At 35.5% G+C, this 22,945-nt stretch overlaps 1 protein-coding gene and 1 long non-coding RNA gene across 12 annotated transcripts; one reads left to right on the forward strand and one right to left on the reverse strand.

The window, feature by feature from the left end:
* Positions 1-370: 370 nt before the first annotated feature.
* On the forward strand, positions 371-11,716 carry LOC103334677 (Transducin/WD40 repeat-like superfamily protein). Of its 2 annotated transcripts, none has more exons than XM_008237653.2 (21): positions 371-728; positions 818-902; positions 1,528-1,567; positions 1,655-1,903; positions 2,120-2,219; positions 2,298-2,372; positions 2,772-2,870; positions 3,187-3,303; positions 3,418-3,533; positions 3,753-3,852; positions 4,666-5,006; positions 5,370-5,700; positions 6,197-6,411; positions 6,921-7,139; positions 7,729-7,915; positions 8,404-8,654; positions 9,170-9,262; positions 9,338-9,439; positions 9,662-10,019; positions 10,324-10,461; positions 10,537-11,716. In XM_008237653.2, the coding sequence occupies exons 1-21, from the start codon at positions 597-599 to the stop codon at positions 11,341-11,343; spliced, it is 4,155 nt and encodes a 1,384-aa protein (XP_008235875.2). In that variant the 5' UTR covers positions 371-596; the 3' UTR covers positions 11,344-11,716. The 2 variants fall into 2 exon arrangements, with proteins under 2 accessions (XP_008235875.2, XP_088909981.1); XM_089053855.1 differs by having other exon boundaries at positions 377-728; positions 1,665-1,903.
* A 662-nt stretch (positions 11,717-12,378) lies between these two features.
* LOC103334676 (uncharacterized) lies at positions 12,379-21,722 on the reverse strand. Of its 10 annotated transcripts, none has more exons than XR_016127698.1 (5): positions 20,693-21,722; positions 14,040-19,965; positions 13,176-13,262; positions 12,740-12,818; positions 12,379-12,636 (listed from the first exon to the last, which is right to left on the reverse strand). It is a non-coding gene; the product is annotated as an uncharacterized LOC103334676 (long non-coding RNA). The 10 variants fall into 10 exon arrangements; XR_016127702.1 differs by having other exon boundaries at positions 14,040-16,167; positions 19,802-21,505; XR_016127700.1 differs by having other exon boundaries at positions 14,040-16,167; positions 17,932-21,505.
* Positions 21,723-22,945: the final 1,223 nt, after the last annotated feature.

Genomic DNA, 22,945 nt, shown 5'->3' on the forward strand with positions numbered 1-22,945 from the left:
CTAACCAACGATTAACCCAAGTAATTATTGAATCTTGAAAATGTTACTCCGTTTTCTCATTTTTTATTTATATTTTTGAAAACATTGTCCAAAATCGTTATAAATGGGCACTAAGTTTCTAAGGGGGCTCATTCATTATTGTTGCACTCAAAAAAGCAGCCCATAGGGGGAAATAAATTAACTAGAAATTAGCAACACGACAGACAAAGTCGACTAATTAAACCAATTTAAACTGTAATAATAATAATAATAGCCAATGGAAAATGACCTTGAGGGAAAAAAAAAATCCAAAGTTTTTCAAAATAATCAATTAAATTTCCGAACATTTTCAAAATACAAAATCGATTTTGTAATTAAAATTGTAAATTTCTTCTGTAATAGCTTTTGCAGAAATTTTAAAATTTTCCTGCATATTGTTGAGGGAAATCAGAAGCCTAAAGAGAGAGAAAGAGACGGTGGCTAGCATTTGGCATTTTGGAGGCACCAAACCATTTCTCTCATTGTTTAGGGCTTAACATAATGTGCTGTTGGATCTGAAACTCGAGCAAGGTCGTTGTTTATCGATCCGTTTCGCATTTCAATCGAAACACCAATCAATGTTGCGGTTAAGGGCGTTCAGGCCGACGAACGATAAGATCGTCAAGATTCAGCTGCATCCCACGCATCCATGGCTGGTCACTGCTGATGCCTCAGATCACGTTTCTGTTTGGAACTGGGAACATCGCCAGGTACCCCTCTCTCTCTCTCGTCATTTCTTCGTTTTCTTCAGTTCGTGAGTTTGTGTTAATTGCTCAATTCTGCTGTGGATTCGAATTAGGTGATCTACGAGCTCAAAGCTGGTGGAGTCGATCAGCGGCGTTTGGTTGGCGCCAAGTTGGAGAAGCTCGCCGAAGGCGAATCAGGTACTGAGTCCTAAAATTGCTTTGACTTCCTACGAGGCTCATGAAATTCAATTCTAGTTATGGTCAATTTAGCTTCTGAATTTCCGAGACATAATTCTAGTAATCTAGCTTACGAGTATCTAAAAGCTTTTGTAGAAGCACTTTGAGAATTGCATTGGATTTAACTCTATTACTATTAGCTGCTCTTGTACCTAAAAGCTCAAGCATAACGGTAACCATTTACTGGTTCTCTTTGGTATAAGAATAGTGTAGTAATGTATGATTCAACTTAAAAATTGGATGTTATAATAAGCTTCTCCAGTTTAGTTTCAATGGTTTCTAGTTTCGTAATTTCAACAGTGTTATAATTAGCTGCTCTTACCTTAATTTCTTTGAGGTAATTGAGGTACTACATCTGGCACAACATTTCGAATGAAAATCCATGCAGATTTTCAAGTGACTTTGAGTGCTACTGTGTTGCCAATCTTCTGTTTCTTATCTTTAGTTGAAATTCGTGCAACATAGTTTGGTTCAGTAATTTAAGAGTTCTAAACTTCCACTGTTACATCAAAGACTATTCTTCTGAATACATTTTTGGTGTGATATATATATCTTCTTAATTGTTGTGTTTGTATGTGGTTGACAGAGCCTAAAGGGAAACCCACTGAAGCCATACGTGGAGGGAGGTAATAGACCACTGCAATTGCATTATTTTGTCTACTTCTCTTTATTGAAACCTGAACAAACACTGAGGGCATACGGTTTCTAAAAAGTGTTAAGCAGGTGAACTTCTATGATGATGACGTGCGCTTTTGGCAACTTTGGCGTAACCGTTCTACAGCTGCTGAGTCTCCATCAGCTGTCAATCATGTTGCATCAGGTTTTAGTTCTCCTGCTCCATCAACTAAAGGAAGACATTTTCTTGTCATTTGTTGTGAAAATAAAGCCATATTTTTGGACTTGGTAACAATGCGTGGCCGTGATGTACCAAAACAGGAGCTCGACAACAAATCGCTTCTCTGGCAAGTTATCACTATTTTTTATTATGTTTGTGTATATTTGTTATACACTTGAAGAAATGGCGTTTATAATTCCTTTACACTGATTCTGGTAATTTTGTAGTAATGTAGTATTGCTACTTACAAATATAAAAGAACATTAACATACCTGTAATTTTCGTTTTTGTTTTTGACATATTTTGCGCTCTGTTTTTTTGTCCCCCCAAATGGCTCTTTCAGTATGGAATTCCTTTCTAGATCTGCTGTTGGTGATGTTCCTCTTGTTGCTTTTGGTGGATCAGATGGTGTTATCAGAGTACTTTCAATGATGACATGGAAGGTTTGCTTTTTCCCCAAATTGTCTATCACGCTGGCTATGAATATCCATTGCTTTATGTGATATACTTGTTTCATGCAGCTTGTAAGAAGATACACAGGAGGGCATAAAGGATCCATTTCTTGTTTGATGACATTTGTGGCTTCTTCTGGTGAGGTACATTTTTAGTTCTAAAAGATGAAATCAAGTTACCTTCTTATATATGTTTATGCTAGCTTTCTGTTGAACCATTTTTTTCTTCCTTTTTTGGTCTGAGTGTTCAAGTACTATAGTGGGCTTGATGTATAATATTTTATTGTACCTCTGAAGCTCATAAAATGTTATATCTCTTATTCTTCATGTTCATGCTGATAGCACTTTTGTGGAAGTAACTTCTTCACTCAATCAGAAGCATGGTGTGAAAAAAATCTGGGTTTAGGATATTGAGATGCTGGGATATGCCGATATGAGTGTTCATCTTTTATAGACTTAAGTACTCTATATGCGCATGTATACAGGCTTTTAACTGTTTTTTTCTGTTACATTCTCTTTTTTCTATACTTAAATTTATTGCAGGTGCTTCTTGTTTCGGGGGGTAGTGATGGTTTGCTCGTAGTTTGGAGTGCAGATCATAGTCAAGATTCACGAGAACTCGTTCCCAAGCTAAGTTTAAAGGCAATTATCTCCTTATCATATCATATTTTCCCTCATTTTTCTTTGACCACTATTAGATTAGATTACTGATGAATTAATTTATTCCATATTTTGGTTATGGTATGTAAGTTATGTGCCTGGAATCTAGCCTGATGGATGTCGTCATCATATTATGATTTGTATATGGACAATGTGACACAATGTTGTGTCTCAAACGGATCTAAGATGTCCAATATTGTGATTTGAAGGCAATGTAATCAGTTAAGAATGCACGTTTTCTCTGGTTGACCTAGTAGAACTGATGGAGATTTGATTATAGACATTTATTTTATGACAGGCACATGATGGTGGGGTTGTGGCTGTTGAGCTTTCTAGAGTGATTGGAGCTGCTCCGCAGCTTATTTCAATTGGTGCAGACAAGACGTTAGCTATATGGGACACAGTTTCTTTTAAGGTGTTCCAAAATTTCAGAAAAGGCTTTCAATTTTTTGAAAAGCAATTGATTTTCCATTAAGCTTACAAGTTTCGTTTTAATTAATTATATATTTTGTCCACTTTTCTCTTTCAGGAGTTGCGGCGTATTAAACCTGTTCCAAAATTGGCTTGCCACAGTGTGGCATCCTGGTGCCACCCTCGTGCTCCAAACCTTGATATATTGACTTGTGTTAAAGATTCCAATATATGGTATGCATAAAATTTTCTTTCTAGTGGTATGCATTATACATTTCCGTCAGGTCATTATTCTTTTTGGCTATAAAACAGTGGATTTATGATCAGAGTCTGTGCCTTTTGGCTATAAAAGTTAGGTATGAGCTGGTTATGAGATATGTGATCAAAATCATTTCCCATCTTTTTAGTTCTTTATGAAGGGTATCACCAAGAATTGTTTGGACATTTTCTCAGGGCTATTGAACATCCAATATACTCTGCTCTCACAAGGCCGTTGTGTGAACTTTCCTCACTAATCCCTCCACAAGTAATCGCACCAAACAAGAAAATTAGGGTAAGTCACTCTTAACTTTTTAGGTTTTCTTTATGTACCTTCTTTTAAATAGGACAAACTCACTGAATTATTTCATGACTTGTGGACTTGTCTAATGTTAAGAAAATGCAAATTGCCCTAATTGTTATAGGGAAATGTTTTTGCTGGGCTTTTGCAAATGGTTTTCCTTTTAATTTTAAACATCCCTGAATCAGAATCTTGTACACGTCTCTGAAGAATTAAGTGAAAGACCACCTTAGACTTAACAGCATATCATGCTATATGAGAATTAGGTCTCTTACAGTTGAATTTGATTTTATTCCACTGCAAGACATATAGCATGTGTTCAATAGGACCCAGATTTTTACACTGAATCATGCAAGAGTAGTGGTTCTTCCTACTTGCTGCGTTTTTGGGAAATTCCAGGAGCTCTGGAGTTCTTGTTCTTTGAAAACATCATTACTTTTGTGGTTCAGTGTATATGGTAAATTATTAAATTCGTTTTATGAGAAAGTCATGTTAAATGAATTGTGGGGTTTGTCTACTAACTCCATTGGGGACCTAAAAGAAGCACAGGGACTTCTTTTGTGTGATATACTCGCTTCAAAGTAAAATGGAGTTTGTCAATTATTAAATTATAAATTATAAAGCTGATAATTCAAAAGAGAGATATATGAACAACCTTCCTTGCAGCAGACTTGCTTCATAAAATTGTTTTTCAAAGTACTCTATTAAATAAAGATAATAATGTCAAAGCACATGTATGAATGTTCAATGCTAAAATTTTATCAAGTTACTATAATCTACCAATTTGACTCATCAGTTGTATTGCAGGTTTACTGTATGGTTGCCCATCCTTTACAGCCTCACCTGGTCGCTACTGGAACCAATGTTGGTGTCATTATCAGTGAATTTGACCCTAAATCTCTTCCAGCTGTAGCTCCCTTACCAACACCATCAGGAAGTCGAGAGCATAATGCTGTCTATGTCATTGAAAGGGAACTTAAGCTACTAAACTTTCAGTTGTCCCAGACAGCAAATCCATCTCTTGGGAATAATACTTCTCTCAGGGGGGACTCACCAGAAACGTTACATGTCAAACAGATCAAGAAGCACATTAGTACACCTGTTCCACATGATTCCTATTCAGTTCTCTCAGTGAGCGGTTCGGGAAAGTAAGTTTCATCCAGCACTGCAAATGCTGATTTTTAATTACGATACTTTCAATCTGTGTAGGGGACATAGTTAGGTCGATAACTTTAGTACTAAATTTATTTTGCTATTAAGTATTCTTCGGTTTATACAGTCTTATGCCTGTGAATCAGCCTTTTCATTAAATGCTAATAGAAGAGAGAAATTAATGCATCTTGTTTACAATGCGTGTCTTTAACCAAGTTTCTAGACATTCTGTATTCGGTGTGATACATGTCATCTCAAATTACCTATGATGTTTATTTCAACCTGTCGTGATTTTTCGTATATTGCTATTTGGAGCTTCGGTACTGACATGGTAATGATTATTTTTCTACAACTCGCAGGTATCTTGCAGTTGTGTGGCCTGATATCCCATACTTCTCCATCTACAAGGTTAGTGATTGGTCAATCGTTGATTCAGGCAGTGCAAGGCTTCTGGCTTGGGATACATGTCGTGACAGATTTGCTATACTAGAGTCAACATTACCACCTCGAATTCCTGTAGTTCATAAGGGGAGCTCATCAAGAAAAGCGAAAGAAGCTGCTGCTGCTGCAGCACAAGCTGCGGCGGCAGCTGCTTCAGCTGCTTCTGCAGCCAATGTACAAGTTCGCATCTTGCTGGATGACGGCACATCAAATATTTTAATGAGATCTATTGGTGGTCGCAGTGAACCGGTATTTATTCTGTTCTCCTCGGTCTATGGTTATAGTCATTTTAGTTATGAGTTTTAAAATGCCTATGGGTTACAAAACAGTAGTTCGCTCCTCATGGAATTGTTCTTGGACTGAAAAAAATTAAGTACATTCTTTATATTGTATGTGTTTTAGTTGATATACATCCTAGATATGCATAACAAATTAGCCCTCTTTGGTGCTTTTGTGAATAACAGTTTTCCATAACTAAACTCATGAACAAAAACATGCAGCTACACCAGCTTTCAAATTGTATTTAGAATTGCAGAAAACAATCTAGAAAGCTTTTGAAAATTTTTCTGACATTAAACTTATTTTTGTAAAAAAGATTTCAAATGCTTTAGGAATTGGCCAGAAATTTATGATAAGCACTTCAAATGTGCATTGGTGGACTCATCCATAAAAATTTTGGTGTGGAATGTGTAACAAGTTTTGAAGGTTAAGTTTCCTTTCTAATAGTAATAGCATTATATTCTAGGTCATTGGCTTGCATGGAGGGGCCCTTCTTGGTGTTGCATACCGAACATCTCGGAGAATTAGCCCTGTTGCTGCAACAGCTATTTCAACAATTCAATCCATGCCCCTGTCTGGATTTGGAAGTGGTGGGCATTCTTCTTTTTCGACTTTTGATGATGGATTTTCTTCTCATAGATCTTCTGCTGAGGCTGCACCACAAAACTTTCAGCTATACAGGCAAGAATTTTTTTTTTCTTTTGCTATTTTTTTTTTATTTCGCCCAAGCTAAAAATGTAAAGATGTTTTTGTTTCTCTAATAAATTTGAGTTTCTTCATTCCTTTATTGTTTAAGATAATGTGGATTTATTAGATATTGCTTATAAATTTTTGTGTTTTGGATAAAGTGAGTCAAGCTTTTGACAAAATTACCCAATTAAGTCTCGGTTTCTACGGTGCTTATAAAATTTTCTCAAAACTCCTAAATTGAGGATGCTTGGACTTTCTTTTCAATTATTGCTTGCGGATATTGCCTTTTTTAAGCAGTCATGGTTTCTAGAGTTACATACTTGACTGCAAACATGTCTCTCTTTCACCCTCCTGGCCCATGTTGGAATGAATTTTTCATTTCAATTGCTAAAAGGTGCTTAGTGCTATACGTTGCATTAAAGGCTTTTTTAATGAATATATATGGATATAAGATCAAGATGAGCTTTCCTTTTAAACTTATGTGATTCCTGATTATGCAGTTGGGAAACTTTTCAACCTGTGGGTGGTCTAATTCCTCAGCCAGAATGGACAGCATGGGATCAAACTGTTGAGTATTGTGCTTTTTCATATCAGAAATACATTGTCATATCTTCTTTGCGTCCACAATTTAGGTATCTGGGGGATGTCGCAATTCCTTATGCTACTGGTGCTGTTTGGCATAGGCGACAGTTGTTTGTGGTTACGCCTACCACGATTGAGTAAGATATACTAATTCCTCCAAAAATTATGTCTTTACAATTACACAGGTTCTTGGAATAGATGAGAATTGTTTTATCAGGGAAAAAGAAGTTGTTAGATTTACAGTCGGATAAAGGATATTGTTTAGTAATGCACAGAATTTAATAGAAGACTTTGACTTCTAGTAACTGGATCTTGAAAAGCTTCTAAAACTTGTCATGATGTTACATGTGAGCCCACACAAAAACTCAAAGTTGTCAAAGTTGAAGGCTATGCACAAAAAACTGATTCAATTCATGCACTCTAGTCCTCGCTTGGAGAAAACTCAAGCTGAGATTTCAGAATGTTGAAGTAGAACTATATGAACTCAGGAAATTAGGACCTGAGTTTGCTATTAGGAGCAACAAGACCATTATATATGTGAGAATGGTGTCTGTCAAGAAACTTGTTGCTGTATTTCATCTCTTTTTTCATTGTCACATATTCTTTGCACCACTTTGCATCAACAAATAAGAATGCAAAATATAATTGTAAATTGAGTTGATAATAGGGAATAAAAAATGTTGTAACATGTAAGCTGTGCTCATCTTCTTATGCTGCATTTTCCAGATGTGTTTTTGTGGATGCTGGAGTTGCACCTATTGACATTGAAACCAAAAAGAGGAAAGAGGAAATGAAGCTAAAGGAGGCACAACAAAGAGCCCTTGCCGCGCATGGTGAATTAGCACTAATTGCAGTTGATGGTCCGCAATCTGTTACGCAAGAAAGGATAGCGTTGAGGCCCCCAATGCTACAGGTAAAAAGAGTTCCCTAAAGTATGACCTTTTGCTGACCGTTCATTGCCTTACATAGAAACATACAAATTAAGTTTTCCTCAGTTTATCTGGAGTTGGTGCCTTCTTTTCTGTGAAAGCATCTGAGATTTGTAACGAGTTTTTCAGGCAATGAATTACTCAAAGTTTATATTAATTGTTACAAAAATTCATGTAAACAATTTTCTTTATTGATAACAAAATAACCTCTTTTTATTAGACCATGTAAGTTTTGTTCCTGGAATTTTTTAATCTATAATCCAAGTTGTATTCGTCATCTTTTATAAATTTTAGAGGCTTTGGTTTCATTTCATTCTACCTACTTTATACGAGCAGCTTTACATAGAATTTTAATAGCTGGAGAGTTTAGAGAAGTTGCAGCCTAAATACAGTTGCTATATGTTAAAGTCATACATCTCTTTTGATTAAAATTCCATTATTTCTCTTTTCTTTTTTTCTTTTTCTGTTTTAGGTGGTGCGATTAGCCTCATTTCAGCATGCCCCATCTGTGCCTCCTTTCTTAACATTGTCGAGACAATCTAAAGTTGATGGGGATGATTCAGGGATGCCAAAAGAGTTTGAAGAAAGAAAGGTTAATGAGGTAGCCGTTGGTGGTGGAGGGGTCTCAGTTGCAGTTACTCGTTTTCCAACAGAGCAGAAACGACCTGTGGGACCTCTGGTTGTGGTGGGTGTCAGAGATGGTGTTCTTTGGCTAATTGATAGGTATTGGGTTCCCTTTTTCAATAATCTATTTGTTAATACTGTATGCTGAATTAATTATGTTACCTGATAAGTATATGAATGTGAACATAAGCAATTTCCTTTCTTTTGTTCTATTCTGTTGTCATGTACAACTTCAAAGTACAAGCAAATTCAAACTCCTTGGAATAGTAGTGTTTGATGTTGCTTCATAGATTTGTGATTCTTGTCAAAAAGTTGAAAGTTAGGATTCGCAATGAAGTATTATAGGGTAAGTAAAAGGATATAAGTACCCCTTAATTCAATAAATTATTTGAAAACGTTGTTGAGTTGAGTTGACTTGCCTTGTTTTTCTGTCCTCATTCCTCAACACTATGTAAAGTCAGCAATTGTTTGATTTGACTAGCTACCATAACTTTTGCTTTCAGTTCTGGTTCTATTTAAAAGAATGAAATGGTTATTACTTTCATATTATCCTTCTAGCATAAATATCAATTGTAGAAGTTTCCGTGTATAACTCCTGAATATCTCCCTGGCAGATATATGAGTGCTCATGCCTTATCCCTAAGCCACCCTGGGATCCGCTGTCGGTGTCTTGCTGCTTATGGAGATGCAATTAGTGCTGTCAAGTGGTAACAATCTCTCTCTACTGTTTTATACAGATTTAACTATAATTATTTAATGCCACATGTTTTTCTTTTATTCAGGGCAAGTAGGCTTGGCAGAGAACATCATGATGATTTAGCTCAATTTTTGCTAGGCATGGGTTATGCTACTGAGGCACTTCATTTGCCTGGAATATCTAAGAGGTTTGCCATAACTACACTCGCCCCCTTGTGTGTTTGATGTCGCAGTGCCTACTGTTGCTCTTCCTTTTTCTTTTTTCTTTTTTGTGCTTATTATTTCCATTTTGAGGGGATTCTTTTCTTTTTTGTCAATTACTGGCACTTCTGTGTTGAATCCTTTCTGTTATTATGGTGATAGCAAAACATCTCAGTTTGAACCATATAATTGATATCCCTGTTTTGTAGGTTAGAGTTTGATTTGGCCATGCAGAGCAATGATTTGAAAAGAGCTCTTCAATGCCTTCTTACAATGAGTAACAGTAGGGACTTGGGGCAAGAGAATACAGGATTTGATTTGAAGGACATTCTAACTGTAACAACTGCGAAAGAAAATATTCTGGAAGCTGTCCAAGGAATAGTGAAATTTGTCAAGGAGTTTTTGGATCTTATCGATGCTGCAGATGCTACTGGACAGGCTGAAATTGCTCGGGAAGCTCTTAAGAGATTGGGTGCTGCAGCTTCTGTAAAAGGAGCTTTACAGGGTCATGAATTAAGAGGACAAGCTCTGCGCCTAGCCAATCATGGAGAGTTGACACGGCTTAGTGTATGCTATCCGTATCTGAACATGCTTTTCTTACTTTTTTTTTGCCTTTCACTTCGACAATTAATCATTGTATGCAATATATGATTCGTTGTTGTCAACCTATTCATAATTGTCCTCTCTTGCATGCTATCCGTTCTCTAAGCAGTTTGATTGAGGTCTTCTAACAAAGAATTTCGACATTTTGTGTTTGATTGTTTCTTTGTACTTGTCTTCTATGTTTTCCAGATTATTCTTGTTGATGGGAATTTTTTGAATTCTTCTATTGTCATATCATACTTTCTAAAAACCGTTGCATGCACTGCAGAACTTGGTAAACAATTTAATATCAGTTGGCTCCGGACGTGAAGCAGCATTTGCAGCTGCAGTTTTGGGAGACAATGCCCTTATGGAGAAGGCGTGGCAGGATACTGGAATGCTTGCCGAGGCTGTGCTTCATGCCCATGTATGACATTTTATGTATGCTTATACATGTATCTCAGATATTGTAACTTAGACCTGACCTCATGAATATTTGCAGGCTCATGGGAGACCAACATTGAAGAACTTGGTTCAGGCTTGGAATAAAATGCTACAAAGAGAGGTTGAGCATACGCCAACAATGAAAACTGATGCTGCTGCTGCATTTTTGGCTTCTCTGGAGGAACCGAAGCTCACAAGTTTAGCAGATGCTGCCAAGAAGCCGCCGATTGAAATTCTTCCTCCAGGGATGCCGTCTCTTTCAGCTCCTCCAATTTCTGTTCAAAAGAAACCAGCTCCTGGGGCTCAGAACTCACAGCAGCAACCAGGCAAGCCCTTGCTATTAGAAGCAGCCCATGCTACCACACCAGCACCTTCTAGTGAGCAACAACCATTAGAATCAGGTGAACCCACATCAAATGACAAGCCTCCCGTTTCATCAGCAGAGAGTGATCCAGCTAATCCAGCTCCGGCTGCTCCGGGAGAAAGTGTCCCAGAAACTTCTACAGGTAGTGCGGCACCATCAGATGCCCCACCCCAAGCGCCTCAATCAGAGGCCTCATCTCAAGGGCCGCAATCAGAGGCCCCATCCCAGGGGCCGCCATCAGAGACCCCATCCCAAGTGGTCCAATCAGAGGCTCCATCCCAAGCGGCCCAATCAGAGGCTCCATCCCAAGCGCCACAGTCGGAGGCCCCATCGCAAGCGCCACAACCGGAGGCTCCATCCCCAGCTCCACAACCAGAGGCTCCATCCCAAGCTCCACAATCTGAGGTCCCAATCCAAACACCACCTTTGGAAGTCCAACCAAAGCTACCACCACTTCAGAAAACCAGTTCTCAGCCATTGCCGGATCTATTTCGAATGTAATCCCCAATAAACTGCCAAGTGTTGCAGAATCGCAGAAATTCTAATGATTCGTCCAGTAGAACCTCCAATGCATGTCATATGAAGAACTCATGGTCTATATTATATTCATTTTCGGGCAAAGCGGTGTCATGAAATAGTTAGTATTGTTCATATTTCTTGTAAGCTCAAGTTGTGTGTGTATTTTATTTTATCTTATCCTCTATCATTGAGCGTGTAATATTTTTTGGTATTTTGTCTTATCCTCTGTATCATTGAGCGTGTATTGATATTTTTCTTTTTACTCTATGCTGAGAGAGACTTGTTCCTCGGAAGATTTGTTTTTTCAACCCACATAAAAACAGAAATTGTAATTTAATACATCATCATTTCTCCACCTAGAGCCTTATTTTATGCCGTTGTGTTTTTTAATTTCTTAATTTACAGGTATCTTTCGTCATTTACCTGGAAACCCTCACAGGCAAGGTCAAAAGATTCATAGGAACTTGTATATAAATCAGTGACTTAAATAACGATTTTTATATAACTTTTAGCTCTTGATAAAGCATGACATTTTCCAGCAGTAAATTTAGGTTTTAGCCCAAAAAAAAAATTTCACTTCTGAAAAAAGCCAAAACTTTTTCAAAAAAGACAAAAAACCTTTCAACTTTCAAATCAAAGACATGCAAATGTAAAAATTCAGAAATCAAAAATAAATAAGAGCAATTTTGTCCATTTTGACTTCTTTTACAAAATTTCTCAAAGTCTCCCTTTTCCACCCAAGGTGTATCGAGGGCTGCATCCCACCACACAATACCGGTCACCACCACAAGCCATTTTGGGGTTGGGTCGTCAGAGGAAGATGCATTATGCATTGCCATGCCGCGTTTTTTGTTCTTTTTGGAAGCCCAAGTCTGGGCCTGATCTTTGCATCATGCCATTGCCCTGTTAAATTTTGTTTTAACAGAAATAACCAGAGGGCTTCTCATGATGAAAAGCGGGTTTTTTTTTCTTTTTTTTTCTTTCTTCAAGTCGTGTGAAATTAGAAAAACCACAACGGCATAGAAGAGAGCATCTCATAACAAGAACTACTCAAGTTTTCAATCTACATATAGCCACTTTCTTTCATTCATGAACACAAAAATGACATCCATTGACTGATCATTAGAACCCACAAAAAATGTGAACTTAAAAGGACGTCTGACACCCCAATTCTCAAACCACCTGGTTTTGTCACTGTCCAGGCTTCGAGAGTAAACTGATTGAATATTAAGCCAAAGGTCAAATACCGCAGTTTCGGAACCTGAATATGTATGCCTACAGAAAAGGACCAAACAGTTGGCAGGGAGATACAACATGTAACAACCTTAAAAATAGAGTGAAGATAAATTTTTAAAAAGTTGGGAGAAAAATCCACAACCTTTAGAAGCTGGTTGAAGCATATCAAGGGAACGTTCTTCAGTCTTCAGCCCATCCAACTCCCAGTGACCATTCAAACACTTTAAAATGTGAAGAAAAAAAAGTTAAAACAGTTTTGAAGTGTATGAAATCAGATCGACCGACGTGTGCTCAACTCAATTCCTATGTTGAACTTTCTATCTCGTTAACAGTGAAATCAAGTACAAAAATGGTATGCCCAAACTGTTTATCTCGTTGTGCATTCCATTAATAAGCGTACACTTATGAGTTGAGTACCAAAACAAACATCAAAGATGTACTCAAGAGTGGCACAATACAAGGAATAGATGGGAAGAAAAAGACAAAACACCCAGAAAAACAGGAACGGAAGTTTCATAATGCAAAGAAACAAATGAATGAACATTCAGAAGTTTCACAAGCCTTGGATTTAAATATACCTGTAGTATTTTTGATAAGAGGCACTTGTGGGTTCAAATCATCAAAGAGGGCTTACCACTTCATCTTGCAGGGTCCACTACATATGCCTGCAGTTTTGAACCATGAGAAAAAAATATTTCATCCCATAGAAGAAAAAGAGAATTAAAAACAACTGCCATCAACTAACTCAATACCACCATGGCAACATCAACTAACTCCCCACATGCCTTTGTCTCAAACTTCACTTGCAACACGCCTTGTTAGGGTGTGAAAGAATTGTTCAGTTTTTAGTTACCACAATATAATAATGTATTTTATATACTATATATTAAAAATAGACCCTTATTTTTCACTCAACTTTATTTCTTTCCCTTTCTATTCCTTTCCCTCTTTGTCTCACTTCACTTGATTGTGGGTGTTCTTTTTGGTGATTTTACTTTTGGGATCAACAATAGGTATTTAGTTTTTGCTTCTATTTCCAGTTATGGACTTGTTTAAGCTCATTAACAATTATTTCACTTGTAGTTAATGAGCACCAATTTAACCAGATTTATAATTGTGCTTCTAGATGGGGTGGGAAAAGGGCAAATATTTCTTGTAGGAGCAGGAACAAAGGGGAAAGGAATTAATACTCATAAACCGTAATCCAGCCCATATTCATTGTTTGCAACATTAAGCAACAAGTGAAAAAAAAGTCAAATAAATACTTCATCCAAATCAATTTTTGAACCCCAAATAGTAATAAGAAAATTCATTACAACCGCTAAATGCTTAGCCTAAATCTTTCGAATCACAGCCTTGTATTTTCCCACTTACAATTACATTATGACCACTGAACAAACTTGATTAACAAACATGATTTATGCAAAACTAATGAATTGTACCTCTATTAGATATTCCAATAGTCAAACACATTGTAAATCAGAAACTACATTTCATGACCACTGCATCAAAGAAACAGCAGATATTACTAGTAAGAACAAGTAATTAATATATGAAATCCAACAAATTGGATATCAGAATCATTTTCTAGTTAGTAGTTCATCTGCCAATTTGAACGAAGTACAGGATTTAATATATCCCTTGTGAAAGAGAGTGATAAAATGTTTAATATAAAGTATAATCTTAATGAACAAAGAAAACTATTATCAATTCACTTACCACCATCAACCCTGCACATAACAACGCTACCAAAACCCAATTCCTGTCCATCAAGTTCACCATGATCATGGTGAGAGCGTTAGTAACCTCGCTTTTCATGTTTAGAACTTCCATTTATTTTTCTCTCTTTAATACTTCACTCTAACTCTACCAAACACGCATCTTCTGTAAAAAGAAACAAATTTTACAAGAAAATGCATTTCCTCAAATATATAGTGTCGTTATAATTGATCTTCCCTAAGAATACTAATTTTTGTTTTTGCAGCTGATACTAAAATATCAATACAATCCAAGTTCAACAAATCCAAAAAGCTTGAAAATGAAATTGTCTTGAAAAACATAACTAATATTTTCTGTTTCTAATCATTTCAACAATTTTGGATCTCTTGGATATAGATTATTATCACTATTTCACAAAACCTATGAAAACAAAACTTAACTGAATTCATTTAAGGAGTATAATGCAAAAGAACACAATTCCAGTATTTGGCAAACATACAAAGACACATGTCAAATTGTAAAGTAAAAGATGATAGAAAACCAGTAACTGCAACCTAAGGATGAAAGATTATTTGCTACAATGCAACAACATTGATGATCTTGTTGGAATCTTGTGCTCTCCCTGCACCCTACTCAACTCTCCCAACCACATTGATGATCATGCTATAACGGCCAAATCACCATGGCTCTCTGCACCCACTGCAATGCCGTGGCACAATGGACATGTCTGACCCTTTGTTTAATATATTTTTCTATTTTATTAATCTTAAGAAAAAGAAGTTAAATAAAGCTAAATGGCAAAATTTAAATTTTAAAAATAAATAAATGTGAGAAGATAACAATGAATGCAAAGAAAACAAGCATTCAGATTTGTCCCATTCCATTTGCACACTACATAAGATAACAACACCCTTCTTTTTCAAAAATTAACTCTCTTTTCCTTTCTTCTACTTCTGCCTCTTCTTCTTGTCTTCACTTGATTTGGGATCTTGCCTATGGTCATTGTATTTAATTAGGGTGTTGGTTTTATTTCTTTTGCTTCTAAATGTGTAGTGCAGAAGCTTGATAATGATATATACTTTCTGATCATATAATCAAGAATAATGGGACATGTTCTATAATTCCAGCTGAAACGGAGATGAAGAAGGGGTACCATGGAAGTCACCTTACTCCACCGCCAGTCCATTGTCATCCCTATCTACAATGTTAAGAAAATATCTCAATAATAATAGACTGAAATATATACTTTAACCATCAAATTTTGAATACTCAAATGGTAAAGAAGACATGAATTTTTTTTTAAACAGTAAATAACACCTGCATCAGGCACGGCACAGCCTACTATTTACCTACTATGCAATTACATTACAACCATTGAACAAACTCAGTTGAAGGACGATAAATTTATGTGCAATTGTTGCTTATTGAAGTTCTATTAGATTTCAGACATGTCTTCATCGGTCATTAAAAAAAAGATTGTCACAAAAAAAGTTCTATTAGATTTCCCAAAATGAGCGCATTAATTAATTATGAATCTTTCAAAATATGCAATTCAGTTAAGCTCATACAAATGATTCTGTATCAAAGCGACAAAAAAATCGAAGTAAAAACAAGTAAATCATATGCATCATTCTAGCATTACTTAGATATCAAAATTAATCACCTGCAGGTTGATCAAATTCCAAAGATCTGGGCGAGCTGATAGACTGTATGACAACAAGAGAGAGCACGCCCGTAAACATCCATGGCCCTTTCATGGGTGCCGACAAGCGTGCTCTCTCTCGTTGTCAAACAACGTCAATCATTGCTCAGTTCATGCATCAGTAACAGTAACTGAAAAAGTAAAGCAACCTGTTTTAACAACCGCAGCAATTGTCATGAAATCTGACATGGGAATTTCTACACATAAATCAAGTCAAGATGCAAATAAATTTGAAGGTAAATAAAGAAAAGAAAGGGGAACACAAACACAAACATGTTGTGTGTGTGTGTGTGTGTGTGTGTGTGTGTGTGTGTGTGTGTGTGTATATGTATATATCATCAACGAAATCTGAAATCTCCAATCATCCCCAACTGACCTAGATTTCAACACAACAAATATAAAGCCACAAAACAACAGCAGCATCACCCACAGAAATCGAAGCCTAGTATATCCTTGAACTAAGGAGAATTAAGACCTACTCTACAATCAGAAATTACAGATCAATAATGATCTAGAAACCAAAACATACAACATAAAATTGAGCGCACAGAGTATCACATGCAAAATACTATCAGAAACCTTAACTCGAGCTTCATGATAAGAAAATTTTCTAGAACCCCATGACAACTTTCATATTATACCTCCAATACTAGACTTGCAAACTTCTACTTTAGATCTCTAACAAAAAAAAAAAAATCAAGAGGAATTTAGCTGCCAATAAAATGTAGAAAAGAGGTTGAAAAATCGGAGAGTAATTATATATAAGCAAGTGAGCAAGGATCTTGTCCATCTCGAAAGCAAAGTAAGTTCCATCAAATCTAGAATCAAAGAATAAAAAGTTCCACCAAATTTTATGTTATCGTACTTGCTCAAACTGCTTTGTTAGTCAAACTTGGACTTCAAATCATAGATTGTTGCACAAATTATTAGCAACACACGCCTATCACTTTAGCTATAATGCTCTTCATTCTTATGTCTTCTATAATTTTTTTCTTAAGATGAAAGCACTGTTCAGTGTTTTAGTTAGCATATTATAACAATTTCTTTTATATATATTATATATTGAAAAAATCTTTTATATATATATTATATATTGAAAAAAGACCCTTATTTTTCAAATCTCAACTTTATTTCTTTCCCTTCCCTCTCTTTGTCTCACTTCACTTGATTAAGGGTGTTCTTTTTGGTTATTGTATTTTTGGAATGAACAATAGGTATTTAGTTTTTGCTTCTATTTCCAGTTATGGACTTGTTCAAGCTCATTAACAATTATTTCATATTTAACCAGATTTATAATTGTGCTTCTAGATGGGGTGGGAAAAGGGCAAATATTTCCAGTAGGAGCAGGAACACAGAAGGGAAATGGAATACTCAAACCCTAATCCAGCTCACATACATTGTTTGCAACATTAAGCAACAAGTGAAAAAAAAAAAAAAAAAAGTCAAATAAATACTTCATCCAAATCAATTTTTGAATCCCAAATAGTAAAAAGAAAATTCATTACGACCACTAAATGCTTAGCCTAAATCTTTTGAATCACAGCCTTGTATTTTCCCACTGACTACATTATGACCACCGAACAAACTTGATTGACAAACATGATTTATGCAAAACTAATGAATTGTACTTCTATTAGATTTTCCAATAGTCAAACACATTTTAAATCAGAAACTACAATTCATTACGATCACTGCATCACAGAAACAGCAGATATTACTAGTAAGAACAAGTAATTAATATATGAAATCCAACAACAGTTGGATATCAGAATCATTTTCCAGTTAGTAGTTCAATCTGCCTTGAACGAAGTAAAGGATTTTATACATCCCTTGTGGAAAGAGTAGAGTGATAAAATGTTTAATATTAAAGTATAATCTCAATGAACAAAGAAAACTATTATCAATTCACTTACCACCATCAAACCCGCACAGTCCAACACTACCAAAACCTAATTCCTGTCCATCAAGTTCACCATGATCATGGTGAGAGCATTAGCAACCTTGCTTTTCATGTTTAGAACTTCCATTTATCTCTCTCTTTAATACTTCACTCTAACTCTACCAAACACACATCTTCTCTAAAAAGAAACAATTTTACAAGAAAATGCATTTCCTCACATATATAGTGTCGTTATAATTGATCTTCCCTAAGAATACTAATTTTTATTTTTGTAGCCGATACTAAAATATCAATACAATCCAAGTTCAACAAATCCAAAAAGCTTGAAAATGAAATTGTCTTGAAAGGCATAACTAATGTTTTATGTTTCTAATCATTTCAACAATTTTGGATCTCTTGGATATAGACTATTATCACTATTTCACTATACCTATGAAAATAAAACTTAACTGAATTCATTTAAGGAGTATAATACAAAAGAACAAAATTCCAGTATTTGGCAAACATACAAAGACACATGTCAAATGGTAAAGTAAAAGATGATAGAAAACCAAAAACTGCAACCTAAGAATGAAAGATTATTTGCTATAATGCAACAACATTGATAATCTTGTTGGAATCTTGTGTTTTCCTGCACCCTACTCAACTCCCCCAACCATATTGATGATCATGCTATAATGGCCAAATCACCATGGCTGTCCTGCACCCACTGCAATGCTGTGGCACAATGGACATGTCTGACCCTTTGTTTAATATATTTTTCTATTTTATTAATCTTAAGAAAAAGAAGTTAAATAAAGCTAAATGGCAAAATTTAAATTTTAAAAATAAATAAATGTGAGAAGATAACACTGAATGCAAAGAAAACAAGTATTCAGATTTGTCCCATTCCATTTGCACACTACATAAGATAACAAAACCCTTCTTTTTCAAAAATTAACTCTCTTTTCCTTTCTTCTACTTCTGCCTCTTCTTCTTGTCTTTACTTCACTTGATTTGGGGTCTTGCCTATGGTCATTGTATTTTATTAGGGTGTTAGTTTTATTTATTTTGCTTCTAAATGTGTAGTGCAGAAGCATGATAATGATATGTACTTTCTGATCATATAATCAAGAATAACGGGACATGTTCTAAATTCCAGCTTAAACGGAGACGAAGAAGGGGTACCATGGAAGTCACCTTACTCCACCGCCAGTCCATACGGAGCTAGAATTGTATAGTTAGGGGGGCCGAAGTAGAAATGCAAGTATATAAAACACCTAAGTATTCAATAATGACATGTTGAGAGCTAAATATTTATAATTTAGTCATGTCTAATTTATTTTAAAGGAACTATAACTTAAATTATAAGTTGTTTATTACAAATTCTATATGATATATATAATATAGTAGAGGAGAGATCAAAATATGGGGAGGCCAAGGCCACTCCAGGCCTAGGAGTGGCTCCGCCATTGTCATCCCTATCTACAATGTCAAGGAAATATCTCAATAATAATAGACTGAAATATATACTTCAACTACATCAAATTTGAATACTCAAATGGTAAAGAAGACATTAATTTTTTTTTTTAAACAGCAAATAACACCTGCATCAGGCACGGCACAGCCTACTATTTACCCACTATGCAATTACATTACAACCATTGAACAAACTTGGTTGAAGGACATGATAAATTTATGTGCAATTGTCACTTACATTGAAGTTCTATTAGGTTTCCCAAAATGAGCACATTAATTAATTAATTATGAATCTTTCAAACTATGCAATTCAGTTAAGCTCATACAAATGATTCTGCAGCAAAGCTACAAAAAAAAAAATCGAAGTAAAAACAAGTAAATCATATGCATCATTCTAGCAGTACTTAGATATCAAAATTAATCACCTGCAGGTTGATCAAATTCCAAAGGTCCGAACCAGCAGATAGACTGTATGACAACAAGAGAGAGCACGCCCATAAACATCCATGGCCCTTTCATGGGTGCCGACAAGCGTGCTCTCTCTCGTCGTCAAACAACGTCAATCATAGCTCAGCTCATATATCAGTAACTGAAATTAAAGCAATCCGTTTTAACAACCACAGCAATTGTCATGAAATCTGACATGGGAATTTGTACACATAAATCATGTAAGACGCAAATAAATTTTGGGGAAAATGAAAGAAAAGAAAAGGGAATACAAAGATAAAGCCACAAGACAACAGCAGTGTCACCCACAGAGATCGAAACCTAATATAACCTTGAACTAAGGAGAATTAAGACCTACTCTACAATTATAAATTACAGATCAATAATGATCTACTAGAGAACAAAACATACAACATAAAATTGAGCGCACACAGTATCACATGCAAAATACTATCAGAAACCTTAACTTGAGCTTCATGATAAGGAAATTTTCTAGAACCCCAAGACATCTTTTATATTTAACCTCCAATACTAGACTTAAAACTTTCTACTTTAGATCTCTCAACAATATATATATATATATATATATATATACGCTAGAAGTAGAAAAGCTTCAAGAGGAATTTAACAGCCAATAAAATGTAGAAAAGATGTTGAAAAATCAGAGAGTAATTATATATAAGTGAGTGATCAAGGATCTTGTCCATCTCGAAAGCAAAGGAAGTTCCATCAAATCTAGTACCCAAGAATAAAAAGTTCCACTAAATTTTATGTTATCTTACTTGCTCAAACTGCTTTGCAAGTCAAACTCAGACTTCAAATCATAGATTGTTTCACAAAGAGTCTAAGAAAATAGTCAAGCCACAAACCTTCAACCTTAAATGTTACAGATTGAATCTGCTGTAAAGAAAAGGAGAAATCTTCCACATAAGGGTTCCTGTCACATCTAAACTGAATCTCAATCGTTAGAAAACATAACAAAAGGAGTATAATTTGAATTTCTCTTCTGTTTTTTCAAACTTTTTCAACTAAATGGTGCATGATGAAGAGTTCTGCTTTTAAAGAAACCCAAAGCTCAAAAAACAAGAAGAAGAAGAAGAAGAAGAAAATGCAAGAAAAGACAAACAAACTCAAACTTAAGAACAAGAAAACTCAAACTTAAGTACAAGAAAACTCAAAGAAGTCAAGCAACTAGAAACATCTGAGGCATCAGTTGCCTTATCCAAACCCTACAAGGTAGACAGAAGATAATCCCACACCAACCCAGAAAATGAAAAAAAAAAATAGTAACATGCAAAGGAAAGAAATATCACTTTCAAGGAAGAAGCTGAGAGAGAGAGAGAAAGAGAGAGAGACATCAAAGTAGGCAATTCAAGAGCCTTAAAAAGCCAAGAATAGTGAAGAAAAAAGAAAAAAGTGAATCCCTCGAGCAGACCGAGGGTTAAAATAACTTAAATGGCTTCCACCACACACAGAGCCTATACAAATATCAAGAAGATAAACCATTGCATTGCACCCGAAAATAAAAAATAAAAAGTAAAAAGGAAGATAACCACAACGTTCAAGATTGTACCAGAAAGAATGTCATTGGACACACAGAAGTAAAAAGATGATACCAACCAACGAAAATCCAATACTCAATACCAACTAAAATCCAATTATTAAGCTTTAAAATCAATTATTTTATAATATTAAGTACTAGTAATGAATGATTATGAAAAAACTAAAGAGAAAAAGGTACCATTTTTGTTTGAAAAAGCCCATCACTTGTCCTATGATGCATGCAATCGACGGTCAGAAGCTGGACACGTATCCACACCTGCCCTATGATGGCATTAACTCTGAACCAAATATAAAGGCTCTACTGTATATCTTCGTGAACTGAGAAACCAGGTACATACATACAGCACTCAGAACTACCGTCCCAGTCCACTCATGCGACCGACAAGCGCGTGAGACAAACGAGTTGTTGCCCTAAGTAGCTGTCTCGGTACAAGACCACCCACGAGCCCGGGACATTGGTGGGGCCCATTCATATGTTAAGTGATGCGATCAAATTTAATGGTTGGATAAGGTTTGCCCTTGGTGTCGGAGGTCAAGTCTTGTCATGTGTCTCATAGGCTGTCTCAGTACAAAAAAAGATAGTCTCTCTAGCATTACTCTTTCTGCAAACAGCTACACTTGTTCTTTAAGACCCTGTTTGGTACGGCGGATTATTATAGACTGGACTAAATTTTGAGACTGTCTTGATTGGCTTAACTTGGTCTAAGCTGAATTAAGTATTGATCTATATTTAGTGCTGATCTAAGAAGCTGGATAAAATAGTACTATCATGTGTTTGGTTTATGCTTGGACTGGGACCAAAATAAAAAAATTAAAATTTACTTTGAAGTGATAATATTTTAATTATCAACTATTTTTACCATAATTCCAAGACAAAAAATTGTTATTAAATTTTCGAAAACTTGCCTATATTTTAAGAACATTTCCAAAATGTGAAAGTTCAACTTCCCTAATGTAAATTGTCAAACCATCACTAAGTAGAGGTCATGTTGCTAATCGCATGTTGTGTTTGCACACAGACATTTGGTTTTTGCAAACTGTGATTGCAATTGCATGTTGTGTTTGCAAAACCAAATGTCTATGTGCAAACACAACATGCGATTAGCAACATGACCTCTACCCTTTTATTCTTATTTTCTTTGTTCAAACATGGTGGTGAGACAAGCTCCAAACCATCCCAACATTATATAAAGCAAAACTCATACAATATTTATAGATGCAAAAGTTAGATATTTTATATATATGCGTCATTCATATGGCTTGAAATTACAAATTCATGTTCATATATTACTTTCCACAAGCGCACAGATTAACAATAATAATAATCAACCAAAACCCACTAAATAACATATATAAATAAACATCCACAATTCCAAACTGAGACTAATAAAGCAGCAAAAACAAAAGCTATAGCAGATACTTGTGGTGGTTTCTAAGGTGAGAGATGCACTTGTGGCGTTTCCAATATATCATATGTTGCCTCCTTCAAGCATTTTCATTAAGCAATTGCTCAACAAAGACTTTTTTTATATCAGCATCAAGTGACTTGACAGAGATAT

This window comes from Prunus mume, linkage group LG6, assembly GCF_029339155.1.
Source record: "Prunus mume cultivar Tortuosa linkage group LG6, ASM2933915v1, whole genome shotgun sequence".
Classification (NCBI taxonomy): domain Eukaryota; kingdom Viridiplantae; phylum Streptophyta; class Magnoliopsida; order Rosales; family Rosaceae; genus Prunus; species Prunus mume.